General features: G+C 39.5%; 1 protein-coding gene across 4 annotated transcripts in view; it reads right to left on the reverse strand.

Moving 5' to 3' along the window:
• The window catches only part of APP (amyloid beta precursor protein), a 222680-nt gene that overhangs the window by 74804 nt on the left and 122986 nt on the right, over window positions 1-24890 (reverse strand). For 2 of the 4 annotated variants that reach the window (XM_065065694.1, XM_065065672.1), the window contains exons 6-7: window positions 23632-23834; window positions 12452-12619 (exon numbers count right to left, since the gene is read on the reverse strand). In XM_065065694.1, coding sequence (XP_064921766.1) covers window positions 12452-12619; window positions 23632-23834 — 371 coding nt within the window. The remainder of the gene's footprint in view (window positions 1-12451; window positions 12620-23631; window positions 23835-24890) is intronic. The other 2 variants (XM_065065681.1, XM_065065689.1) reach the window with 1 other exon arrangement.

A 24890-nucleotide genomic window follows, 5' to 3' on the forward strand; every position in this document is an offset into this window, starting at 1 on the left:
CATCACTTCAAAAAGCTCTCCAGTGGTGACCAACTACTTCATTTCAACTATATTGTCCCTAAATATTTTAGTATAGAACTGTTTTAATTTCCCTGGTCCCATTTAGTCCAACAATTGCAAAGCTGGTTTAAGAATTCTAACAAACAAACAAAGACCATATAGGTAGTTTGTGCAGGATTTCTTTTAAAATTTGTTTGACTATATGCACCATAGTTCACTTACAGGGGTACTACATTTTAGTCAATAGACTAATACAGGTAGTGAGAAAGCCAGAACCCCCCAGACCCCAAGCATTTCTCAATGTCTTCAACAGAAGCAAACTTTAATCTTACGATCAGGCTGAGTAATAGGAACCATTATTTATTTATCACTACTTTCTCCTAAAAAAGTTGAAATATAAACATATCTATATTAAATTATTAAATAAATTCCAAACAGAAGTAAAACATGTTAGTCCCAATGAAATGCATCCTCAAATTTTAATAAAATATTAAAGCAAAATCCAAAATTTCCTTGTATTTCACCTTACATATACAACCCCAAAAGCAAAACAAACCAAAAAACCCAAAATTAACATAAAGCCTTTGGCTTTGGCTGCATTTGAGATACCTCTACATTTCCTCTGCAATAGGAATGAATTATTTTGGCTGCTGTTTGTATAAATTGCACAAGAGATTTTCTAAGTTACTCCCTGGACCAAAGGAAAGGCATTGCTTGGCTCAAAACAACAACAACAACAACAAAATCTACAAGCCATCAAAAAAAAAATCCAACTGAGAAGTAATATGCAGTGCAAATTATCTCTCCTCCCAACATGTCACCATTCTTCTCTTTGTGTCATAAATATTTAATTACAAGTTTACAAAATCTAACGTTTTAAACTTTGTTACTAAATTATTGTATATATATATATAAAAGACACGAACAAATAAGCTTCCCAACTAGCCACAAAAATTACAAAAATAGAATGCAACTCCAAATATTTTCAGTGGGTACTCCTACAGCTTCAGACAATTTAGTCTCTCATACTGTTACAGAAGCATAAAGATTTTCTTTCATTTTAAACTCTTGAAGATAACAACCCGTCTTCAACGATACTGTGGTCTGTGCTGGGGGTGTAGTGCTGCCTGCCCGAAAGGCTACAGCCAGTGTAAACAAATTCCAGAAACAAATCACCCAAAGCTCAGACTGAGTGAAAACATTTCTGTAATGCTTAGAATTATTTGTGAATATCCTTGCTTTTTAATCTCTCAAGCACCAAATTAATTTAATCTTTACCTTTCTAGAAGCTGCAGTTAAGTACAGTACATTTTAGTTCCATTATAAAATAATATTTTATTTCAAAGCAGGAAGAAATTTCAGACTGTCAGACTGGGCAAAGTCCATTCTTTCCAGGCTCCTGTTTCCTGACAAGGGGCTCAAACACCCCCAGGCAAGAGCAGTAAATACTCCTTTCCAATGTTTAACCAACCTTGCTGGATTTTCCTTCCAGGACTCAAATTGCCTTCTCCCCCTCCCCCCAAAAAAAACTTGCGTGAGATTTAACATTCACAACATGGTGTGGCAATGAGTTCCATGGTTTCTCCTCTCTCTACACCCTCCATCACTGCCTCTGGAGGACACAGCAGGATTTAGCACGGGAAGATCAAATGGGGGAGAGCTCCAAGGTATTTGCCATCCTTCTCCATTTTTTAATAGCTTTGTTTTTTTTTTTAAACTGAACTTAAGTCTGTACAAATGTGAGTGGAAAGAAGTGATGATTAAAGTAACTGTCCAATAAATTATGCAAATTTAACCTTTAACTTATTTAACAGGAAAAAAGGTCACCAGCATTCGCACTGAGATCAGTTAAGCCACCTGTACATTCAAGGTCTGACTTGCAAAAGCTCCCGTCTCACACACGTGGCCTTTATGGTCCAGGTTTTTGGACAATGAACTTTACAGTGGGATGCCCGAGACAGCCAGGCTGTCCCAGAGGCAGCGGAAAGGATGCGGACAGTGTATGGATACCCGACTGCAAGCCGCACTCTCAAGCTGGTGCTATGGAGCAGGGGTGTCAAGCTCATTTTCACTGGGGGACATATCAGCCTCGCAGTTGCCTTCAAAGGGCTGAATGTAATTTTAGGACTGTATAAATGTAGGAGTAGTTACTGCTATAGAGGGTAATGCTAACAAAGAGCAATAATGCACGGGAGGAGAAAGTTGCTACCCCAACCTTGCACAAAAGGCAAAGGGCTGGTGTAACACCACGCGGGGCTCTCTGCTGTGCACTCTCAAAAAGAAAGAGGGCTTGGGAATGGGCATATGGGCTGAAAGGAGCTTGGGGGACCCGTCTTGTAGTAAAAAGCTCAATCAGTTACACTTACCTACCAGGGAGTGGACTGCTAATTAGATTTAGAAAATCTCTACAGATAAAAGATTTCTGGTGACAGCCCAATCAGAAAGAAGCAACTGAGGTCTGATGGTTGGAAGTCAAAGCTAGGCAGAAATAAGGCTGGAAATCCAGACCAGAAACAAGTCACACTTTCAGGAGTAAGTGCAATTAACTATTTGAACAACTTATGCAAAGATACACAGATTTGCCCAAAAACCCGCAACCTTGATTCAGGTGCTGGTGGCCAAAGAGGCCAACCAACGTAACAGCACCAGCTACGTCCCACTCTGCAAACACTTTTTGAACTCTTAAAAAAAACGGGATAGGTTTCATTAAAGAGAAGTTCGGTGTGTATGTTTAGGAAAATACTCAAAGGTGCGTTGAAATGGTCATATATGTTTTTGTTTGCTGTTACAACTGAGATTCAGCAGCGTCTTTTTTTTTGAGTGGTTAGCTATGCGCATAATTTGAGATCACAAGTGTTTCTCTGACATAAAATAACCAGTCTGCTTAAAATTAAGTAGCTCTACAAGATTTCACTCCCTGTATGTATAAAGCCTGCAAATGATTTTGTGACAACTTCTCCATTGAGTATTAAAAAAAATTAATAAATTTATCAACAGTATGTTAAAAAAACCCTTGTGATTCCAACATAGCAGTAACCAGCAGCTGCCCCCCACAAGAAAAAGAGATGGTTACAAAAATACTAAGCCTCCCCCTTCTTCTGCATAAAGCAGAAACATTTTAAAATCTCTTCACGGCCACTGGCACAAAGCCTATCCTTTGCACACCAATACCTTCGGGAACTTTGTTTCTAGGATGTATCGTATGTTTTCTCATAGTAAATTCAGAACAGCTGGTCAGACATTAGTTACATGTAAGGATTCCTTAAAAATCTTCAGTCTGATCTCATTTTTTGACCACATCTGCTCTTACAAGGTAACTCATTCTACTACTGCAGGAATACTGATCAAAAAGTGTGTGTTGACAGGTGTGGAAGAAATGTAGCATCAGATGACATTTTCTTCACACTTGCACACTCATTTTATCTGTCAATTCCCACATATATTTTTTAAATTTTTATTAGACTTTAAAATGCCCAAAATCCTTTAAAATTCTAAAATCCTTTAAAATCCTAACCTTCCTGGAGACACATTTTGCGGGCCATATGCCCCCAGATCCTGCTTTATTATTTCACATAAAAATAAATAATCCATATCAGCCTCTTTAGTGGAAGAAAGATCAGTCACTCACCAGCGTCATATAAAGTGAAAGGATTAGTAGATGCCCCTTTTCTGAATGACATCGGCTGTTGCATACAAGATGGGAAAAGATTTGAAATGAGAGCATTACCCAGCTACAATGTAGCGTCCAGTGGATGTATTCATTGCCTATGAATTCCACACATGCAACTGTCTCATTAACGAAGGATTAAGATCAAAGCTTTCAGTTGCTGACTAAAATCACAACTAATTCTAGCACTTCTGACAATCACAAGTGCATGTGGAGTATCTTTAGTGAGAAGGGTTTCTATTATTGCTACTGCTACCTTGTGAAACGAGCTGTTTTTACAAGGTGGTATCCCCATTCTTTTGTGAATAAGCTACTCTGCTTACAGCAGGGTGGCCAAACCAATGAACAGAATCTAAACGACAGGGAAGGAAAATAACAATTACCTTTTTATTACAAAACAGATACATTACGGACTGAATGAGACAAGACAAATGAGGGATGGGAAATGCTGTAGCAAATTACCGTTATTTTAAACATAGGGAAAAAGGTGTACAAGGATGAGCTTTTACATAAGAAATTGTTAAATTTAACATGATTGAATTATTTGGAGGAAAGCATGTGCCAAATTGGTATACTTTCTAGTAGAGAGCAATACTGGGGCACAGAGCAGTGAAGTGTATTTACATATTATATATAAATTACAATCTACTGCATTATAGAGACAACTATTCTCATTCTTAGCACTGTAAGCTGAAGGATCAGCAAAGTGTCATTCCTTTTACCTTTTAATTACGTTATCTTCACACATGCTTTCACCAAGAGCACTTTCTGAACCCTGTCTAAAACCAAAAGACAAAGGGGAGGGCAGAGTTCCTCCCACAGTCAATAACACAAGGGAGACCTGGTGAGAATGAAAACCAGACTTATGCCCAGTTTTACCATTTTACCTGTAAGCGGTGGGTTGCTGCTGCTGGTTTCTCTTTAGGGTTTTGGGGGCAAACAGACAGCACTGCTGTGCTTCCAGGGCTGGCAGGAGCTCTGGGAGGCAGATCTTTCACCCAGTGGCTCATCAGCACATCTCCCAGCCTGGAAGCCAAGTGCAGAGCACTGACCTGCTCTGACCACCTGCAGAGCCTGAGGCTCCCATCCTTCTGGCCACTCAACTCCAGCTGCTCAGTCTTCTAGTTTTTGCAAAGATGCTCAATACTGCAAACTCCCATTAAGTTATTCACTGATAATAAGGCTCATCCATTCCAAATACATATTTATGACTCAGCTGGGTTTTATTTATCCTGCACGCTTGCTTGATCTTCATGTTTTGACAATTATCTTTAAGACACCCAAAAGTGTTTGAAAGTAAAGCTTTCTTCATAAAAACTGAGGGATTCTGACTGCAACAGTTGGGACTCAGAAAGCAAAAAACATGGACTAACAGACTATAGAAAAAGAAATATATTCTTCTGCCAGAAAAAAAATACATGCACATTGGTACTGAATTAAGAAAAAAAGCCCCCTCTAACAGTGGTGGTTGCACGCTCAGGGATCATATCTGAAGTAGTAAAAAGAACGATCATGTCTGAGACTTGACTTGTCAACCTTCAATTTCAAGCTGCTTCTTAGCTTCCAAAATTTTGTTAAATCAGTGTTCCTAAAGTGGATTAGAAAGGACATTGCTTAAAAATGTCCACTAGTTTAACTGAAAGAGATTCCATGCACAGGTGACATGAAGAGAGTTAACATATGAAAGAGAATCCAGTGTTCTAGAGCAATGCTCTTCCCTTTCTTAGTAGCTGGGTTATCTCAGTGTTTTGTTACCCCTCAAGGCTAAACTACTTTGTCATAAAAAATTGCCTATAGTTCCTTGAGTATTTCGTAACTTGCATTAGTACTCAAAGAACAACTACAGGTCAATGTAGCAACCTTGGCCTGAAAAGACGATTGTCTGGAGATAGAGAAATCACATATTTAAAAGTTACACTCCTTCTTGAACTTTACTTTGCAAAGACTGATCCGATCTTCATTTGATGTGTTATAGTTTAAATAGTTGGTATGGCATCAAAACAACAGGCAGCTTGAAAGACAGTTTAGTGAAATCCCTCACTGAGACTGCTTGGCAAGAAAAAACATACCATACTCGTATTATTCCTCATCTATTGCTGTAATTAAAGTTGATACTTGACAGTTAAACTAGGTTTAAGTTAAATTTTCTCATATAAGAATCCCTTGAACTTCCAAGATACATTTCCTACCTATGCAAAGGTAGAACTTGGCAATCATGCTTTCACTGCAACTCCATGAATGCTTCTTCCTTTTCACCAGCCCTGACAAATGCAATTTTGCCTTGCGCATACCCATCCAACACTCATCTCAGCCATTAATTGCTTGGATCACCCCCTCTGAGTTCTTAGTTTCATTTAATGCTTGAGAGGAGGTCTCCAAAGCAAACTTACTTTAAGCATCTTTGCAATACTCTGCTTCAAGGTCATTATCTTTTGATTCATCACCATGAATTTAAATATTTATGAGGGAAAAAACCCCTACTAAATTCTTCACCTGCTACATCAAATGAGACTGCTGTGAACAAATACAAGCCAGAAGTATTCTCCTGAATATGACTGCTGCCAAGGTTGTAAACAAGTCATCAGGTTCCACAGAGTAAAAAGACCTGTGGTTAGACTCATGAAAACAAATTACAGCAAAACCAGTGTCTACAATAACAGATTACATTAAAAAAATTCCTAGTGCTTGAAATTAGCAGTAGTTTAACTCTTGTACATGAAAACATTTGCATAATTTCCCTTTTGAATCCTAAACTTTACCCAATTGGTTTTTAAAAAAGGCCCACTCCAACATTGGCTCCATGTGTTGTTCAAGAGTGCAATATAGTGCAAAGTTACGTAGATAAAGAAACCAGGAAAAATAGATTAGTCACTTGCATCTAACTAAAGTGACAGTCAAAATCAACAATTCAAATAGGTTATATTAGAACGCACCCCATTACAGCTTCTAGGCACTGAATGGTAAGTGTCAAACATTCACAATGACTGACAAATTGCAAAAATAGGTTTTTCTTAAGATTTCACCTACACTATTTGAAATTTGCCTCATCTCCACCAAGACACATGACTCATGCCAGAGAAAATAAAACCAGCAGATACAGGCAATTCACGCCAGAGAGGGTGGGAGAGGGACACATTTAAGTGAAGCCTTGAGAGGTAATGTCCCCTTTACTGCTAATTTGGGAAGCAGTTTGACAATTGATTATAAAGAGCCCTAGTCACGAAGCAACAGGTTGTCCTAGAGTGATTTGCTTAGTGAATTTGTAATAACTTCGGGGTTCTATTCATTCAAATAGAAGACTTCATACTTACGTGAAATGCTTCCTTGCAGTATCATTACTTATAAAGACAGACTTTTAGGATTTGCAATGTTATCACTAGACATCTGTATTTTAAATTCTATCTCTCTCCTGTAGTGCCATGACTAATTAGGGCTGTAGCTAGTTGCTGCAATAAAGAGTTTCCAGTGCTCCAGATGTGGCCCTGATTTCTGTCTTTGAGCCTTCTAACTGACCTCAAGCTCAAGCAGTCTCTGTAGTTGTACACATAAAATGAGCAACCACCCACTAAATAAGACAGAGGATTAAAATGTGGGTATACTTTACCATTCTGCTTCCAGGAATCCACAGCAGTTCTTTAATGCCTTAGACACGCTCTGGAAGTTGGCATGCCGAGTGTAGCTGCCAAAACACTTTACTTACTGCTACCTGGGGAGATGTCAAGACCCCAAACAAGTAACAAATGGATAAAGGAAATTCCGACAATAGGAGTTATCACCTTGTAAGTCTTTGCTGTTAGAAGGTACAGATTGTTATTTGCAGTACCTCTGAAGAGAAATTAAACTGGACACAGCAAAACACTAGAGGTCTTGAATTTTCCCTTCACTTAAAAGCATGAAATGGAAACACACTAAGATTGATTTAGTCAATTATCAGGGACAGACTGATACTAATCTGTAGGCAAGCTGAAGCTAGTTTACATTGAAAGCAGGAAGAGTGGATCTCCCATATTAGTCTTGGTCTTGTGCAAATGTTTTGATCTATATTTAGGAGGGTTTGACATTCCAGGTACATTATGAAATTGTAGCTTTTAGTGTATTTATTTTCATATCTTCCATTTGAAATGGAAATAAAGTATCTGCCACTTAAAAATCACCAACAGATTTATCAAGTTTGTAAGTTTACAACATTTAGCCTAGAGAATAAATACTACGCTACCTAAATTCACCTAAAATTTGTGATCAGGACTTAAAAAGATCGAAAATGAAGCAATGCATGTTGACATTTAAACTTATTACGAGGTCTCAGGGTTTACAGTAAGAAGGAGGCAACTGACAACACTGAACCCTGTTGGTTCCCTCTGTTGTTAGCCATAGGAATTCAGTACAATGATAAAATCCCCATTTTACAAAAGGTCATTTTAATGGTATGCCAAAGTGTTGAAAATCTGACTGTGCCACCAGAGACCAGCTGACTCCAGCTTCAGGCAGCACAAATTCCACTCCCCTCTGAATGCACCACGCTGCGGCTGCAGGAGCTGCTGGGAGAGCCCTCTCCTGTACAACAGCTGACAAATCAAAGACATTTAAGAGAACTGATTTTCTCAGCTTTGAAGCTCCTTCTGTCCCCAAGTTAAGACTTGAACATTAACTTAATTTCAAAATAATTCTTATTAAAAATATGTATTTCCTGTAGCTTAAAGGATGTTTAACAACTAACAATTAAGAGGCAAGTGAAAATAAATTGTGTAATAGATTACTTTTTAGTATGACAATAAGACAGAAATCATTCCTTTAATAACAGCAATTTATCGTCTTCAGCTTATTCTCATCAATACACATCCATCCTGAGGTCATTAAACCTGAATTAACCGCCTGATAGATCCTAATGACATCAAAGGAGCCATTATGGCCAGTCACACAGTAGGAGTCTGAGCCTTTATATTGAATAGAAATCGTAGACAGTATTGAACATCCTTATTAAAAATCAATAGAGAGCAGGCTAAAGGAACTGGTAACAAGATCCTTAAAGCCACCTACTTCTAGGGCAATTATACATCAATTCCCATGTAGCTGGGTGATGAATGAAAAAATTTGACAGCAGTAGCTCCTACTCAACAGACAAATCATTTCTGTCAGACGTCGGAGCACTGGTCGAATTCATTGATAATGGAGAGATTCTAACTCTTTGCATGACAGGACAGACTCACCTTTTCACATCAAGATGAAGAGACTTCAGCAAGGAAGCAGAACAAAACATGATATATTTTTTTCTCTGTAGACAATGTGTTCAGGATATTAGTACTCCGTATTTGTACTTTCAGTATTCACAGTATATAAGTATTTTTGACAACAGAACATCCTCAGTATTTGTTTCAGTTGAATTTTGATGCATTATGAGAAAAAATAAACTCATATCCCACTATCTCATCTTTTGCCCACTATTCAAGAGAAACCCAACCACTATCCAATATTTAGTATTACTCTCTTTAAATTCTAACTTAGTTTTTCTTGCAAACTGCAGTTAGACCAAGAAAAGTCTTGCTTTCAATGTCCATCTTGTCCCCTCTCTAAGAGAGACTCACAAGGGAGCAACAATAATACAAATATTGGAGAGAAAAGGAATAAGAACAAAGTAAATAAATAAGCGGGGCGGGGAAGTGTGGGGAGTGGGGCACAAAAGTCAAATAGAACTAAGAACTATTAAGGGTGATGGGGGAGGGGGGAAAAGACAGGACAGAACAAAGGTGGCCCAGATACAGCAGATGAGCCCAGAGGAACATAAAGGAATCTATACAGGTCTATACACCAGAGTATAGAACACACTGAAATAACATGAAAATACAGGAACAAAAAGATAACTAAAGTAGCTTGGAAAGAGTACCCTATCGGCTCAATTGCTGTTTGAGAAAGTACTGAAGAAACCCAGAAAAAAAGCCCTCTGGGAGATCTATTCTAACAGAAAAGACCAGCTCTATTTTTCATTACTGCCAGTCGTGCAAACGCATCTCAAGTACTCAACCTAACTCCATTTTCCTTAAAAAGAAAATGACTTGGATCAAAAACTGTGAATCCCAAAGTAAACCAAGATATCTATGGGAAGAACACAAATGGTAATGCTCTTGGCATTGTTTTATTGAACTGAACCTAAAAGAAACCCCCAAACAACTTCCATGAGACAGAGAGGAATCTCCGGGGCTTATCTGAATATCCTAATGAATATATTATATAGCAATTTTAGAAGTTGTTTCTCTCTCCATTTTTGATTTTACATGCTGCATAAGAAATCCCAGTCTTTGAAGATGGTTTATCCTCCTAAACAGCATGAGCACAAATGGTACAACTTCTGCTGCCAAGAGACAAGTTTGAAGAAGGAAGACAATCTAATTGGACTAGATGATCTTTCGAGGTCCCTTCCAATCCCTAACACTCTGTGATTCTGTAATTTCTAAGTTTCGCTAAACCCATAATATTCTTTTTAAGATCATAACTGAGGCCATCTCTTGTAGCAGAAGATTTCCTGCAAAAAGATCACTAGCTGTTGGGAAATGGATCTGAGCAGTCTCACCTCACTTTTGTCACAGAGTAAACCCTGCTGCTTACTCTTACAAGCAGTTGGTGCTATGATTTCACCGACAAACTGTATATGGAAGGCAACAGCACTGCATTATCAGTTTGAGTCTCATCCCTCCAAGTTTTACTGTGTAAGAATAAGTCTCATGAAGTCTGTTTTGTGATGTGACAGCTCTTCAGCAACACCCTTCCCTCTGTGTAATAATTCTGCAGCACTATGAAAGGCAGAAATGAAACTCTCAGACTGCAGTGCTGGGTAACTGCAGCTCTGCATGCAAGATACACAGTGTGAGGAGATCTCTGAGTCTGCACAGAGTGCCACTGGAGAATTTGGACAAAAAAATGCATCCAAATGGATAAGCTTGAAGGGCGGGAACCAAAACAAACCTGAAAAAAACGTACATTCAACAAAACAAATCTTGCAAGAATCAGAATCTCCTACAAGTCCTTATTCATGCTGTTGCCCAGCCTTCACAAAATATTCTAGATTTCTTAATAATGCTGACAAAGGCAGTAATAATTCTTAATTCTTACCAGGTATGTGAAAAGGCTGACTTTTTCCAACAAGAACCAGCACATGCAGCTTTTAGAAACTCTTCTACTGACCATAAAGGTAAAATGCTCAGCACAAAGGGCCAACAGCTATTTTTCATTTAATCCTGCCTTGTTGGATGTGAAATGTAAGGATGAAGACACACTCCCCCATTTTAAAAAATATTTGTAATTTCTGGGGAAAGGAATGGGTACTGTCAGAAGAGGGGTAAGATCAGTGGTAGGTGACTTTCATTCGCCTCTTACAGATCAAGCGAATGCCTGAAGTATCCAGAGCCGTGTGCAAGCAAATCATGTTCAGACCTGTCATTTTTCCCTTGCTAACTGGGACTACTTCCAGATGCAAAGTAGCAAAAGATTCAGTTTCTCAGCTATTTCCATTATTAGTTTTGACAGCCGTCATCTTGTCTGGGATCAAGTCACCACTTCAGCATTATACTTACCCATATGCAACTGAAAATGGTAACTGCCCTTCACAAATTCCCTATTAGTCAAGGCAGTAAAGAATAAACACAGCCTCATCTCAGCTATCTGAAACTAAATGTACAACAGCTCGAGTGGTTTTTTAAGAATTATTGTTCAACATCTCTCCCACTGCCGCTTTCCTCTTCGCTTCTGATCTGCATGAGCCAGCTACCGTCAGCATCAATATCAGCTTCAATATCTACTGCTCCTCAATATCACACCCCCTCCATTTTTCACTGTATAATTATTTCTTCTTTAAAATACTCTTTTTTTTCCTCCACTACTGTCCTAATTTAACTCGTTACTGGCCTGCTCCTCCGTGCCCGGTAAGCAGGCAGTGCAATGGGATACCTACTCACTCTTTACTGTGCCAGATACAAACAGGAGGCAATACTCTCCCCCAAGAGTATGTGCTGGCGAAGCAGTTGGGAGGGGAGCATACCAGAGGCTCCCAAAACAAAACCCAGCTGATAAATCCAGGGTCTGATTCATCAGCTTTAGTATTCTGTGATGGAGAAACCCATCCTTCTCAAACCAAAAAAATCACAGTGAAAACACTCTTTCTTCAGGCAAAGTGATAATTAAAATATGAGGTGTGTTAAACAAAGTAAGTGGGAGGTGATTCACATCCATTCATATCGCAGCCCTCAGGGAAACCTAAAAAAATCAAATGTCATTTCTCCCCTTTCCGTCGCAAAAACAAACTAAAAGAAACTAAAAACAAACAAGCAAAATGAAAAATGAAAAACATGGAAATAAACATTCTGTTATAATTACTTTGATTAAGAAAGGTCACACAAGAAATAACACATGAAATTACGCAGAAATAATACATGAAAAAGTAAATGAAAATAAAACAGTGAGCTATTCTCAAACTTACCTGAAGCTCTCCTAGAGTTTGTGCTTTGTTCCTACACATGCACTGTACACACACACACCCCCCCAGAGCCACGCGGAATGTCAGTATGCGTTAGACAGGAGATTAGGAAGAGAAAGTGAGTGCGAAGGCCTTGTCTAAGGCAGCGTTAGGCTGTGAGCCACCTCCCTGCAGAGCCCCGTCTACAGCACCCAGAAGATGCCCACTGCTACACCAGGTTAGCGAGGAGAGAGACTAGAGAGGGCCTAGCAGTGAGCGGACAGCCCGCGGCCGGGGGGTTAGTGTGAGCCCCGTCCCATCGGGGTGCAGAGGGGACTTACTGAGGCTGCCACAGACCGCCATGCAGTACTCCTCCGAGTCAAAGTTGTTCCGGTTCCCGCCGCAGCCGCCGTAAAAGAAGGGCGCGCACTTTCCTTCGGCCACGTCAAAGTACCAGCGGGAGATCATGGCGCGGCAGGGACCCGTCTCGGCTTGCTCAGAGCACACCTCTAGTCACGGGAGACCCAGAGGAACCACATTTAGCATGGAAATTGTCTTGTCTCGGTTTCTTAATTAGGTGCCTCTCGACGTCCACGTGCGCCAGTGAGGAGGGAGTTGCACCAAGAGGGTGTTTCGGGGAACGGGAAACCCTTACTTGGAAAACCACCCCGGAGACAACCAAGGTACATTTTGAACTGACTTGAATCTTTGATTTGTGCCACTAAATCTCCTTAGCCTGCCTATTGGTTTATGTTTTTAGCTATTCTACCCACACGCACTGAGAGGTGCTGCCCTGAAACAAGCTCCAGCATGGTGGTAATGGTGCAAGTGTGAAGTTTCATCTGTTTCCAGGCTGGGGGGGTACAACCACCCCCCAGTTCCTGCCCATGGGGCTTTGCTGAAGGTCCCTGGCAGGTTCCCACTCGGCACCTCTCTGGAATGGGAACATCTGAAAGCAGAAGGTTCCACTTTCTTTTTTTTTTAGCTGTACATCCTCCCCAAATCCTCCTCACCCCCACCTAACCCCCCACACCAACTGAGAAGCTTCCCTACGTTATAAAAAAGGAAAAAAGAAAAACAAAACAAAACAAAACAAAAATATTTATGAGTTATAGAGGAAAACAAATTATCTTCAGACACCTCTTTATGTACATTCACTGCTGAAGAAACTCCCTCTTGCAATCCACCCAGCACAGGGTTTATAATTCATAGTTCGAGGGTTCACATATATCAAATTACTGCCATAGCTTTATCCCATCCATGGGAGGAAATCTCATCCCCAGTGAACATATATAGGAAAAAATTAAAACGGTTTGTGTTCATTGTGAGCTGCCACAGTCTCTACCTACATCCTGCAACACATCAAAACCTGAGGGAAGAACCAAACCACACAAATTAAAGGAAGACAAAGCAACTTATGCCCACAGTTTGGAATTCAGCCAATTACACATGTAAATATATAGCCCTTTACCAATAATGTTCCAAACAGACAAAACCAGTTTTATCTTTCAATGTGCTGCATAAGTAATTTCAAATCTACATCACGTTTAAACACCAATACACTCCTCATTTGCTTTCATCCCACACACTGCATTGGCAGATAAACCTGTAAGTTCAACTAGAGGCTTCTAAATTCTCTGCATATATTTGAATTTTGTGGAAGGCACATCCCTAAGGGTTGCCAGGTATGAAGAACTATCAGTGCATTAGCACTGAAAATCCCCCTCACGCTCATTACCTCTTGGATGCCGGCTACAAAGAACCTTGCCTTTCAGAATCTGTCCTAATCCATCACTTCATTCTCCCTGGGAGCACTGATACTTATAAACAGATTTTATATTTAATTGTAATTGATAGTCAGTGTCTATCTACATTTCCTTATATATTTAACAGAGGTATAATTTCATACGTATTTAACATAATCATACACAGTACCTGTAAATAATGTCAAGAGTCAATTTTAGGGAACATTCATTTGGTCTAAGAGAAACAGATCCACCTATGCAATCATCAAAGATGTGCTACAACTGTCACAGTTCTGTCCCAAGCAATTAGGAGAAAGGAATAGCAGGGGGTAAAGGAATATTAGGGGCTTTTTCTTTAAGGAAAAAAAAAAAGTGTATTTAATTGTAAAACACATTAATTACAATTAATTGTTTACTACACATGATTAATTATAGACCAGATTTAGTATACAGGTGCTTCTCCTGACTTATTTTAAAAACAAATCCAGCCCTGCCATCCAATTATACAGTCAAATCTTCACACAAAGCTAACTTTGCACAGCCTTGGAAGAGCTGCCACATGTCAATTAAAAATGAATAGTGACTCTTGACATTAAAGAGACAGGTATAATCAAGAGAATTTTTGCTGACATGAAATGTCATTTAAAAAAACCACAAAGGTCTCAACTCAGTCTTTCTTAGTTAATGTTGATGAGGTGCTGACATCTACCCCATAAAATAAGCACCTTCTACGTTTCCCTCAAAATATCAGTTTTGCTATGAAGTCTGATTTATTTCATTTTGCACTGTTAAGGGCTATCAGGATGGGAACAATTCACAGATTTAATCAGAATTTTCCTACAGCTACCTCTCTCTGGCAGAAACAGCAGCAGAGTTTTTTGGCAGGTACAAATAATGTGCAAAAATGATGGCAATTTTCCATCAAATATCTGATGCCAGTGATAACAAGGAATTGGCTCTTTGGAAACTAAAGTCATTTATGCACATGAACATGCACTTGAACAATCATTCAAGAAATCACAGGGCAGCACATCAGAAAGAGCGAGCCTGAAGCACCACAGCCCAGCATTGTGGCCAGCAGTCTGACGCCCACCCGACCTGTCATTGCCCACCAGGCTGGTGGTGACACTACAGGGCAGTGGGAGGACATCCTGCACACCAGCCTACACAGCTGTACTGCTTTGGTGAGACCTAAATGGTAATTATTTCATCGCAGAGAGAAATAGCTTACTGTGCAAACAGTTTATGACCTAAATGTAGATGAACAAGGAGGGGAGCAAATGCTCTGGGTTACTGTTTTACAGCTGCATTGTTTGGAGGAGGCATGTTGCTCCTCCAGTCTTGGAAACTTCTTGCTGTTGTCACCCCTTTCCCAGTGATGCCTCCCCACCATCGCCTGTTCTCTGTGGAGGACTCAGAGTAGCATTCCTTCACCCCTGGTTCGGTGCAAAGATACATTTTTAAACCAGCTTTGATGCCCAGGAAATGGTCCTGTTGCTCCTACTGCTGCACCAGTTGCTCCTCTCATGCCTCTCCATAGCCCCCTCACCACAACTAAGAAGATGGGGAAATGAAGTACAAAGACAGGAAATTCAACACATCATCTTGCTCTATTAATCCAAACATTCTTTCCCCTTCCACCACTACTAATGCCTATGATGGATGAGCTACGGTATTTTCACAGATATTAGCAGCAGGCAGGCAACATATACTGCTAAATGATTCGTCAAAAAATTAAAAGCTGTCTTTCCTTCATATATCAATCTTATTGCTAAAACCGATTAGGAGTTACTTTTTGACACTGTATAATTCAATTTCACTTGACACAAATAATTTGTATGAAGTACAGTATTATCAGTGAGCTTTGCTTTGTTTAAGGACCACGCTCACTCTTCCTCCTTCAAAGATGCATTTTTGCCTTGCGCTCCATAGCACTGCATAAAATTGAAGAGGACAAGCCTTTGCCACAATCCAGGTCTGTAAGCGGTCTAAATTCTAACTCTCTTTTCAGACACTTCCACTTTTCATACCATCCTTCTTTAACAGAAAAATTTATCTCAACTTCTTTGTGCCTTAAACCAAAGATGACAGTTGCCAGTACTTCCCCTTGCCAAAACCTTAGAGCTGGCAAATTATTTTTGAGATAATCAGGACAGTATAATTCAACTTTCCTTATTCTAAACTTCTTATAGTTATTCCAAGCCTCTTAATGCAAGAAAAGTTGTTTCTAACCAAGCAGGTAGATCATGCCCTGAAAAACACTACTGTGGCAAAGCTTTTTGATTTGCTTTGAAATCAATAGTTAAAGTGCTATAGTGAAAACAAATTAGTTACACTAAACATCAGCATTGACTGTGTTATTTTTCCTTTGAAAAGCACAGGCTTCAGCATTCTAGGAAATACACAGTTTTCAAGTATGTGGACATTGATTCATAGTGGCTTTACACAAAGTACTTCCATAAACACTCATTTACCAACATGCTGTTAGTAGAACTAATTAGAATTTATGTGCAAACATTTTAGACACTCTTGAAGATCACTTTTTACTGAAGGAAATATAAAATACGTACTGAATGCCATTCTAAAATTTTTCATCACCATAGTAATTGTTTTCTTCTGTTCCTTGGAAGAAAACTGATTTTAAATCAAAGTGAAATTATAATTGCTTTATGTCAAACTCTCAACTCCATGCTTTTTTTTCCCCCACATGGGACTACCACTCTGTGAACATCAACTTTTTCGACTGAGAAATTGGAAATAAAATTTTAACTTCTAATAAGGGAAAAAAAAATTAAAGCTATATTTACATACTTCTACCACTGAAGGTTACTCAGTATTTTCTTCAGGATTTAATTTATTTATGTGATCCTCAGAACTAAGCTCATTTAAATGCTGGCTCAGTCAGTTCCAAATTTCAAACCGGAAATGAAATTTGAGTAGAATTTCAGAAAAAAATACAAACAGCAGGAGTTAGACAATCATCTCCAAGCTACCTTGGTCCTATCTAGGACCTCTGAAAAACTTCTTTACCTTAACAGTACATCAGAGAGACACAACCATGTTGTCTTACAAATATAACAAGTTCTTTAATTTAGCCATGTTAATGGAAAAAATAATGTATTTCTGACTCTGTGCTACCAGCCATTCAAGTCTGAAGTGGATATTGTCAAGTATATATAAACAAGTACTGGCGTTACAAGCCAAGTCACTAGCACGGGTACGTATTTGCTTTGTCTGTGCTGCCATCAGTTCAAACTGCATTGTAACCACATCAGACCCAAACAAGAAATGCATTTAGCTGCTTAAGTATATGGAATCACAATCTTACATTTTACCACTTCCATTTCACTGAATAACAGAGCAATCCATTTAATACAAGAGAGGCCAGAGGAGTGAACCTCTCAAATACGTATCATGGGGCATATGCTCCTCTTTATTATGCGCTAGTATTATAGTATTACAGCTGAAGTAATTTTGGTTTCTGTGTCTTCAGGAACTGAGAAATATAGTTTGAGGATATTAATACACCTGTATTTGTACTAGTCTACATATTTTATCTAGCCGAGAAAAATCAGGCAAGTTAAAGAATAACTGTACTCTTAGTCATGCTGTTCCTGTTACAGAAAGGCACAAAACTGTTCTACTCAGTGAATTAATCAAAAGGGAATATTTAAAGATAATTTTGTTTAAGCAAAACTTCCTCATTCTGAATATATGGTTACAAGAGGTGGCCAAATTTTACTTTGAGTATTCAAAGACAAAAGCTAATTTCAAAAGACATTTTTGGAATTAGGAGGAGACAGCTGTGAAGCTGGCACATACTCTACTCTAGGAATAAAGTTGCTGCACAAGCTACACAATCACTAAAGTACTTTCTACAGAGGAAGTTAAAAGAAAAAAGCAAAATTAGGAGTTCTATATGCAATACTGAATAACAGCTCTTCTAAAATTGTTAAACCCCTTAAAATTGTAATTTCCATTCTGCACAATTAAGCTTGAATTTCTCTCAATGTTTCTTCTGGAGGGAGATATTTGGCATATTAAAAAAAGGTAATTGTATACTTGGCTGGAATACAAAGCTTTACAATTCTGAAGTGGGACAAATACGCAAAAATACATTTTCTACTTACTTGTGCCTAACACATTTTGAACAAAGATGCCATATAGTTACTACCAATGACTAGAACACATAAAAAAATCCAGCTTGATTTTAAATGTAGGTCAATAAAATGTCATGAATTCATGTGTAGTTTTAAAAAGGTATAGTTGCCACATAATATCATGATTATGCTAATGTGGGAAGACAGCAAATTTGAGAATTAGCCCCAAAGTGCATTCCAGTCTTTTTACACAGAAAAACAAAATATTCAATTAATTATTGCTTAAATATAGTAAAATCACATTTTCTCCAGCAAAACACATTCTTGGGGGATTGCCTGTGGCAGGATATACTCCAAATAAAACCTCTCTTCATTCTCCAACCTTACGTGAAACCACACTGTGTGAAGTATTTCAGTACATTTGCCCTTAACTCCAAATGGTAATAATACACTGCTTTTCTTTTAACAAGATTACAATATCATAAAAAAAGATTTCTTCTAATTGCAATGTATCTTGAAATATTATATTATGGTGGAATAGCTGTGCTTAAATCATGTCTAATTAAAAGCTGTCAGTTATTTTAACGCAAATCCATTAGGTTAATTTTACCAGCTTTTGTTCACATATTAGAGTAGATTATCATTCTTAATGAATATCTAACAAAAAATAAGAGTTATCATAATGTGTACTATTCATATAGCTACCTATCCCTGTTTTCTTAATGGGGAATACAACTACTCATTACCACTTTCCAGCTAAAGCATACTGTGTAGTCTTGAAGCAAAAGAAGAACAAGGAACTACTACTTCAAAAGAAAGATAATAAACTTGCAAGGAGGAAAGTGGGGCAAAGGTACCAAGGGTGAAAAAAGCCCAATCAATCTAGCATACACTACTAATATTATCCCCAAATTTATAGCTGACAGGTCTAGCAATCAGGGTAAACCTCCCTTGCCTTAGAATAGATAGTAGCTGTCACTGAATGGACTTAAAGTCTTTTAGACATAAAAATCTTCAGCAGGAAAACCTAACATGCAGGATCAATAAAAAGAGCTACCATACAAACATCAGGCTACCTTTTTCTTGTTAGGAAACCAGCATATGGTCTCTCGTTTGCAATTCCAGATTGTAAACATAGTTAAAATGTCACCTCAAGCAGCACCGTGTAAATTCTTTCCTAACTGTTTAAGGAAACCCGGCTGAATTAGAGAATGCAAAACCAATTGCTAAAGGGCAACATTATATGCTAGATAAGGCAGGTCAGGCTTATGCTGCAAAGCCCCCTGCATCTGCTGATAGGTATGTGAGGAAGCTGCCAAGTGTTTTCTTCCAGGCTGCTGCACTGACCCCGCTGCTCTCCTTTAAATGAGATGTGATTGACTGCTATGTTGATGGGAAGCACTAAGCTGAAGTTCCTTTTTCTTTATTGTACGCCAAGAAAGGCTGATTTTCCTTGTCACCTACTGTGCTGAAGGACAGCAGAAATGAAACCACAAAGAATTGCACGTGATGGGGGAGCAGCGCTCCTGCTGCTTTCACTCGGGCACTGAAGAACCACCTGGAGCCCGGAGGCCTCGGCAGCAGCTGTGATGCTGTGGGGACAGCAGCAGAAATCTAAACCGCTCCCTTGCTCAAATCCCAGCCAGCTGAGAGTCACCTCCCATGCTCCATACAGATACAGAAGTCAAGAGGCACAGTTTTCTTGCAGGGCTTCATAAACAAGTCATACTTTCTTCAGTACAAATTCATAGAATCATTTCAGTTGGAAGAGACCCTCAGGATCAGCAAGACCAACAATAACCCAACTCTAGCAATAAACCAAATCCCTAAGAACCTCATCTAAATACCTTTTAAACACCTCCAGGGATGGTGACTCCACCACTTCCCTGGGCAGCCTGTTTCAATGCTTCGCAACCCTTTCCGTGAAGAATTTTTTCCTAATATCCAATCTGAACCTTCCCTGGTGCAACTTGAGGCCATCTCCTCTTGTCCTGTCACTTGCTACTTGGGAGAGGAGATCAACACCCTCCATGCTACAACCTCCTTTCAGGTAGCTGTAGACAGGGATAACGTCTCCCCTCAGCCTCCTTTTCTCCAGGATGAAAAGCCCCAGCTCCCTCAGCCGCTCCTCATTAGACTTGTGCTCCAGACCCCTCACCAGCTTCATCACCCTCCTCTGCATTCTCTCTAGAACTTCAACGCCTTCCGTAAGATGAGGAGCCCCAATAATAACATCTCCTAGCGATTAAAAGTGAAAAACATGGACCTGACATTAATTTTACTCTTTGGATCCCTGCAACCTCAGACCTGCAATTGGCTGGATTTAACATCTGAAGCCCAGCAAGACTATGTTGGCAAGTTTGAACTGGGTCTGCTGCCCTACTCCATATGAACTGAGAGTCAACATCGTCTCTCACAAAAGCTAGGAAAGGGAATACTTTCCATAGCACAAATACTGTGCTATGGAAAGTTTATTCACATTTTTTAACAAACACTAAAGCTCATAAAAATAAGGTTGCTGCAGAAAACGAAGAGACTGTCCTCCTGCCACTGACCTCTCCCATTCTCTAGGCAAGACTAAGTTCCTTTTTCACTGAAAATAAGTTTGAAGTGTTTCTACTATTGCTCTTTTAATCACGATTCATTAAAATATGCATACAAATAAAATTGATACACTGACTCTACAGTAGCGCGAGTATCTTTAAAGTATAACATTACATTTATGCTTTTAAATTATTTATGGTTGATGGCAATCATTCTATTGATTTGGGGAAGAAAGGGCTCAGTACCAGCCCACGACTGGCTCCTAATGTATGGTTTAAGAACATTTAGTCTTCGTTGATTTCACATACAAAAAGGAACTCCTCTCAAATTGGACAAACCCACTCTCTGTGCTCTTTAATGCTAATGACATATTATTAGTTACAGCTTCATAAAGCATACATAAAACTGGCAGTAAATTATCTGTGAAGATACATTTTATGAACTGCACCGACTAATGCTTGGGAAAAGTAGCCTGAACAGAGCTCACATCCACATGAATGAAGCTCGAACACTTAAACCCATCTGGAGAGGCTGTCAAGGTGCCACCATAGTATGGACCACTTCTTAGTATGTACATTGCCTACAAGGCACCTCTAACTTTTTTATTTGCACCGACAGCAACAAACTTTTCCGTTTGTAACAGCAAGACAACAGCAGATGCTCAGCACAGAAGCTCATATGCCAGATCTTCCATCTGTACCAGGACGATGCAGATCCTGAAGCAAGCTTTCGCTTAAGTGAAGAAAGCGAAGTAGAATCATAGAATCATTTTGGTTGGAAAAGACCCTTTAAGGTCCTCAAGTCCAACCGCTAACCTAACTCTATCAAGTCCACTTTAAAACTATGTCCCTAAGAACCTCATCTATGCATCTTTTAAACAACTTCAGGGACAGTGACTCCACCACTTCCCTGGGCAGCCTGTTCCAATGCCTGACAACCCTTTCTGTGAAAATTTGTTTCCTAATCTCCAATCTGAACCCTTCATCATGCAACTTGAGAACATTTCCTCTTGTTCTATTGCTTTTTACCTTGGAGAAAAGACCAACACCCTCCATGCTACAACCTCCTTTCAGATAGTTGTAGAGAATGATTTGGTCTCCCCCCTCAGCCTCCCTTTCTACAAACAACCCCAGTTCTCTGAGCGTCTCCTCATACGACTTGTGCTCCAAGGCTCTAAGCGATTTGGGCACTGCTACATGTAGAAATAAGCCAGCTCTGTTAGACACCAGTTACACACCCAGGGGCAGTCTCAGCATCCTCTGTGCCCCAAGAGCAGCGGAGGTCAGAAAGCGCAAAGGGCTATGGTAGAACTGCACCGAAAACTTATATCAGGAATGGATTATCCTCACCTCATTGCAGCAACACATATTTTACTCATAGTCATCCAAAGTGGAAAAGTTTAGACTTGGGAAAAACAGGACAATAGCATTTCATTCCAAGTATATATTTTTCTAAAGGATTTTTAAAAGGTGGCTTCAACAGTTTGCCTCATCTCTTTTGTATTTTACGTTCATATTATTACACACTATTTTCCTGAAGGCTAAACATCTTCACCTCTTTGAAATGCCAACCTTTGTAAAGAAACATGTTCTACCTAATTTGTCCTCATTTCCACTCGTCTAAAATCCCATTAAAGTCAAGTGTTCTTTTTTTTCCCCCTCTCGATATTCACATACCAGTGAGAACAAGGCGTTTTATCCCCAGGTGGTGCAAGCTCACATATGGAAATATATTTAATTGGTTTAAAGATTTAAACACAATCTTCTCCTGCTCCCTCCTCTCCGAAATGGCTCTCCAATAACTGAGCAAAACATTCAACACAGTTCTGTGAGACAGAAATGCACAAGACTGCATTGCCAGCCTTAGAAAGAAACATTTGCAAGTGATCCTAGCAAAGCATTTGCGCTTTTGATTACTGAGCTTATTTGCACGTAGACCTAACTGAAAAACCTAAATGAAATAACTCTGCTTTTTCCAAAGCCGTCCTTGGGACATTCAGTGAATCGTCGGCGGGAACTCCCTGCTCCAGACCCGCTCCTGCCAATGGCAGCACCATGTTCAGAAAAGGACACTGTCACACACACAATGGGGGACTCCACCAGCACTTCAGTCCCAAGCATCCCCAGAAGCTGGGGTGGGAGAGCAAGGGGAAGGAAAGGAGCCAGGCCAGACGTTTTCTGCCTCATTTCACAACTGCCCCAATTGCTGCCATTTTGCCTCTGCTTCTGGCAAGTTCCAACTTCTTTCTTTTCAACTGTAGCCTTTAATTTTCTGCCATCGTCTTCAGCACTTATTAGTAAAGATGTAAGCACTGTAGGAAAATCAACATCTACCTTACAGAGATTTACATTATATGGAATTGTACATCTTAAAATAGAAATATAAAGCAAATTAATTCAAACATGTATTATAGAAAAAATGGGGCATTCAAAAATTTTATGTTGCTATGTTGTCCATGGACTAGGGTAAAATTCAAACTCTACAATGCAGTTATGTGAGTAACTACAAAGTATCATGAAAAACAAAATTTAGAAATGAAGAATTCTTTCTCACTCCACATTGCTGTCTCCTCCCCATCCCTCCACCCCACAACTTGTTGGTTAGGTTCACTTTTCTGCATAGTTATTTCTAAATTCACCTAATTTAACTGATTTACTAGATCATGGAGAAATACTGGAAACAGGTATCTAACAAGAATCACATAAAATAACGAATCACTGCTGTTAATGTAAGAGACCAAAGCAGCTAGTGCTACCTCCTGCTTTGAACCGACACTCCCTATCCTTGTGCAACAAATGCACATGATAACCCCCTAGCCCCCCACCTTTTCTGTGTTATTTGCTACATAGGGCACTCAAATTTTATTTAAAGTTCCTTTAAAATTTAACTAATCTCTCTGCTTTCACCCACATCATACAGAACGACCACACTTCATAGACAGAAATCTACAAAGAACATCTGTAATGGGAAAGGGAATTGGGAGGGGATTCAACCCACAAATTACAGAAGCCAAAGCATAACAATGTTGCAACTGAAGATATTTTGCTGTTTGGAACATTTTTTGTTGTAAAGGGCGAACACAAAGCAGCAAGACCTGTTTTCCAGCCCTAAGCTGAATGCCCATGAATTTACCTCTGACAACCTCTTCCACAGACTCTGTAGTGGTGGTAGTAGTGGTAGCAATACTGGTAGTTCTTTCAGTTGCCTCCTCATACTCTTCCTCTGTCTCTTCTTCAATTTCATCACCATCATCATCGTCGTCATCAGCATCTTCATCTTCCACAACGGTTAGCTCCTCGTCTTCCTCTGGTTGTTCTTCTACTACCTTATCCTCACTAAATAAAGAAAATGATAATGATGCATCAGCAACAAAGTTATTTCAAGATAACAAGAGAGAATGTTTTATTCAGAAAATCTCCAAGGACAAGTTACCTGTTTCTCCATCTCTCACCAGCTTTACATTAAAAAAAAAAAATAATCAGAGACTCTGGAACATCTCAATGAGTGAGAAATCAGAAATGCTAAAAAAAGTGAAAAAAGTAAACATTAGCAATGCAGTGAGAAAAGCAGCAAGATGCCAGACGGGCTCCTGCTTTTGTACAGTGATAGAAAAAGAATCCCGATCAGCAATACTGTATTTTGACAGCTGAGTAACACTCCAAACATGCTTGCTCCATGCTGCCATCAACAAATCAATCTTTATTTTGAAAGTAGCTGCAATTAGTTCAAAATGCACTCAGTTGATACGCACATGGAAGTAAGAGAGTTCTTTGGGACTTTCTCACCCAGGAGACACCATACCCAGAGGCTTACTCTTGACTACCTTGCATGCCATTCACCGAGGACTACCAAGTGTTGAACTGGCCTGGAATTGTCTACACTGACTGCTCAGATTTTTGTTCTGTTGGTTAAGTAGTACTGTGTGAATGGAAAAGCCACTTCTACAGGAATTGCGCACACATCTCTCTGTTCTCACGTCGGACAGGACAGAGACAATCGACATGTGACGCTTCAACTCCTGCTTAGCTGTTGATAGTTTTTGTCTTTGAGGTTTTACATCCTTCTGGTGCCTGAAAGCAGAGAGCGGCCATGACACTGCCTTTCAGGATCTAAGGCCCAGAGAAGGAGAGGACCCAGCTTTGGTCTTCTGTGTGACAGCAGCACTGATGGAGAAGTGAAAAGCCACATGGTTTTGCCAATGAGGCTGCTGTCTTGGCCAATGTGCGCAGCTGTTCAGCGTGGAAAGCTCTGCTCAGATGCTCTGCACCACCAACACAGCTGATCCGTAAGGCCTCCCTAAAAGACCTGCAGTACCAATGCATATTCAGGTGCTAACACAAGCAGTCCTGTGCTCTCACAAAACCCCAAACTATTGGGCTAAATATCATTAT

Source organism: Columba livia, chromosome 1 (assembly GCF_036013475.1).
Source record: "Columba livia isolate bColLiv1 breed racing homer chromosome 1, bColLiv1.pat.W.v2, whole genome shotgun sequence".
Classification (NCBI taxonomy): Eukaryota; Metazoa; Chordata; class Aves; order Columbiformes; family Columbidae; genus Columba; species Columba livia.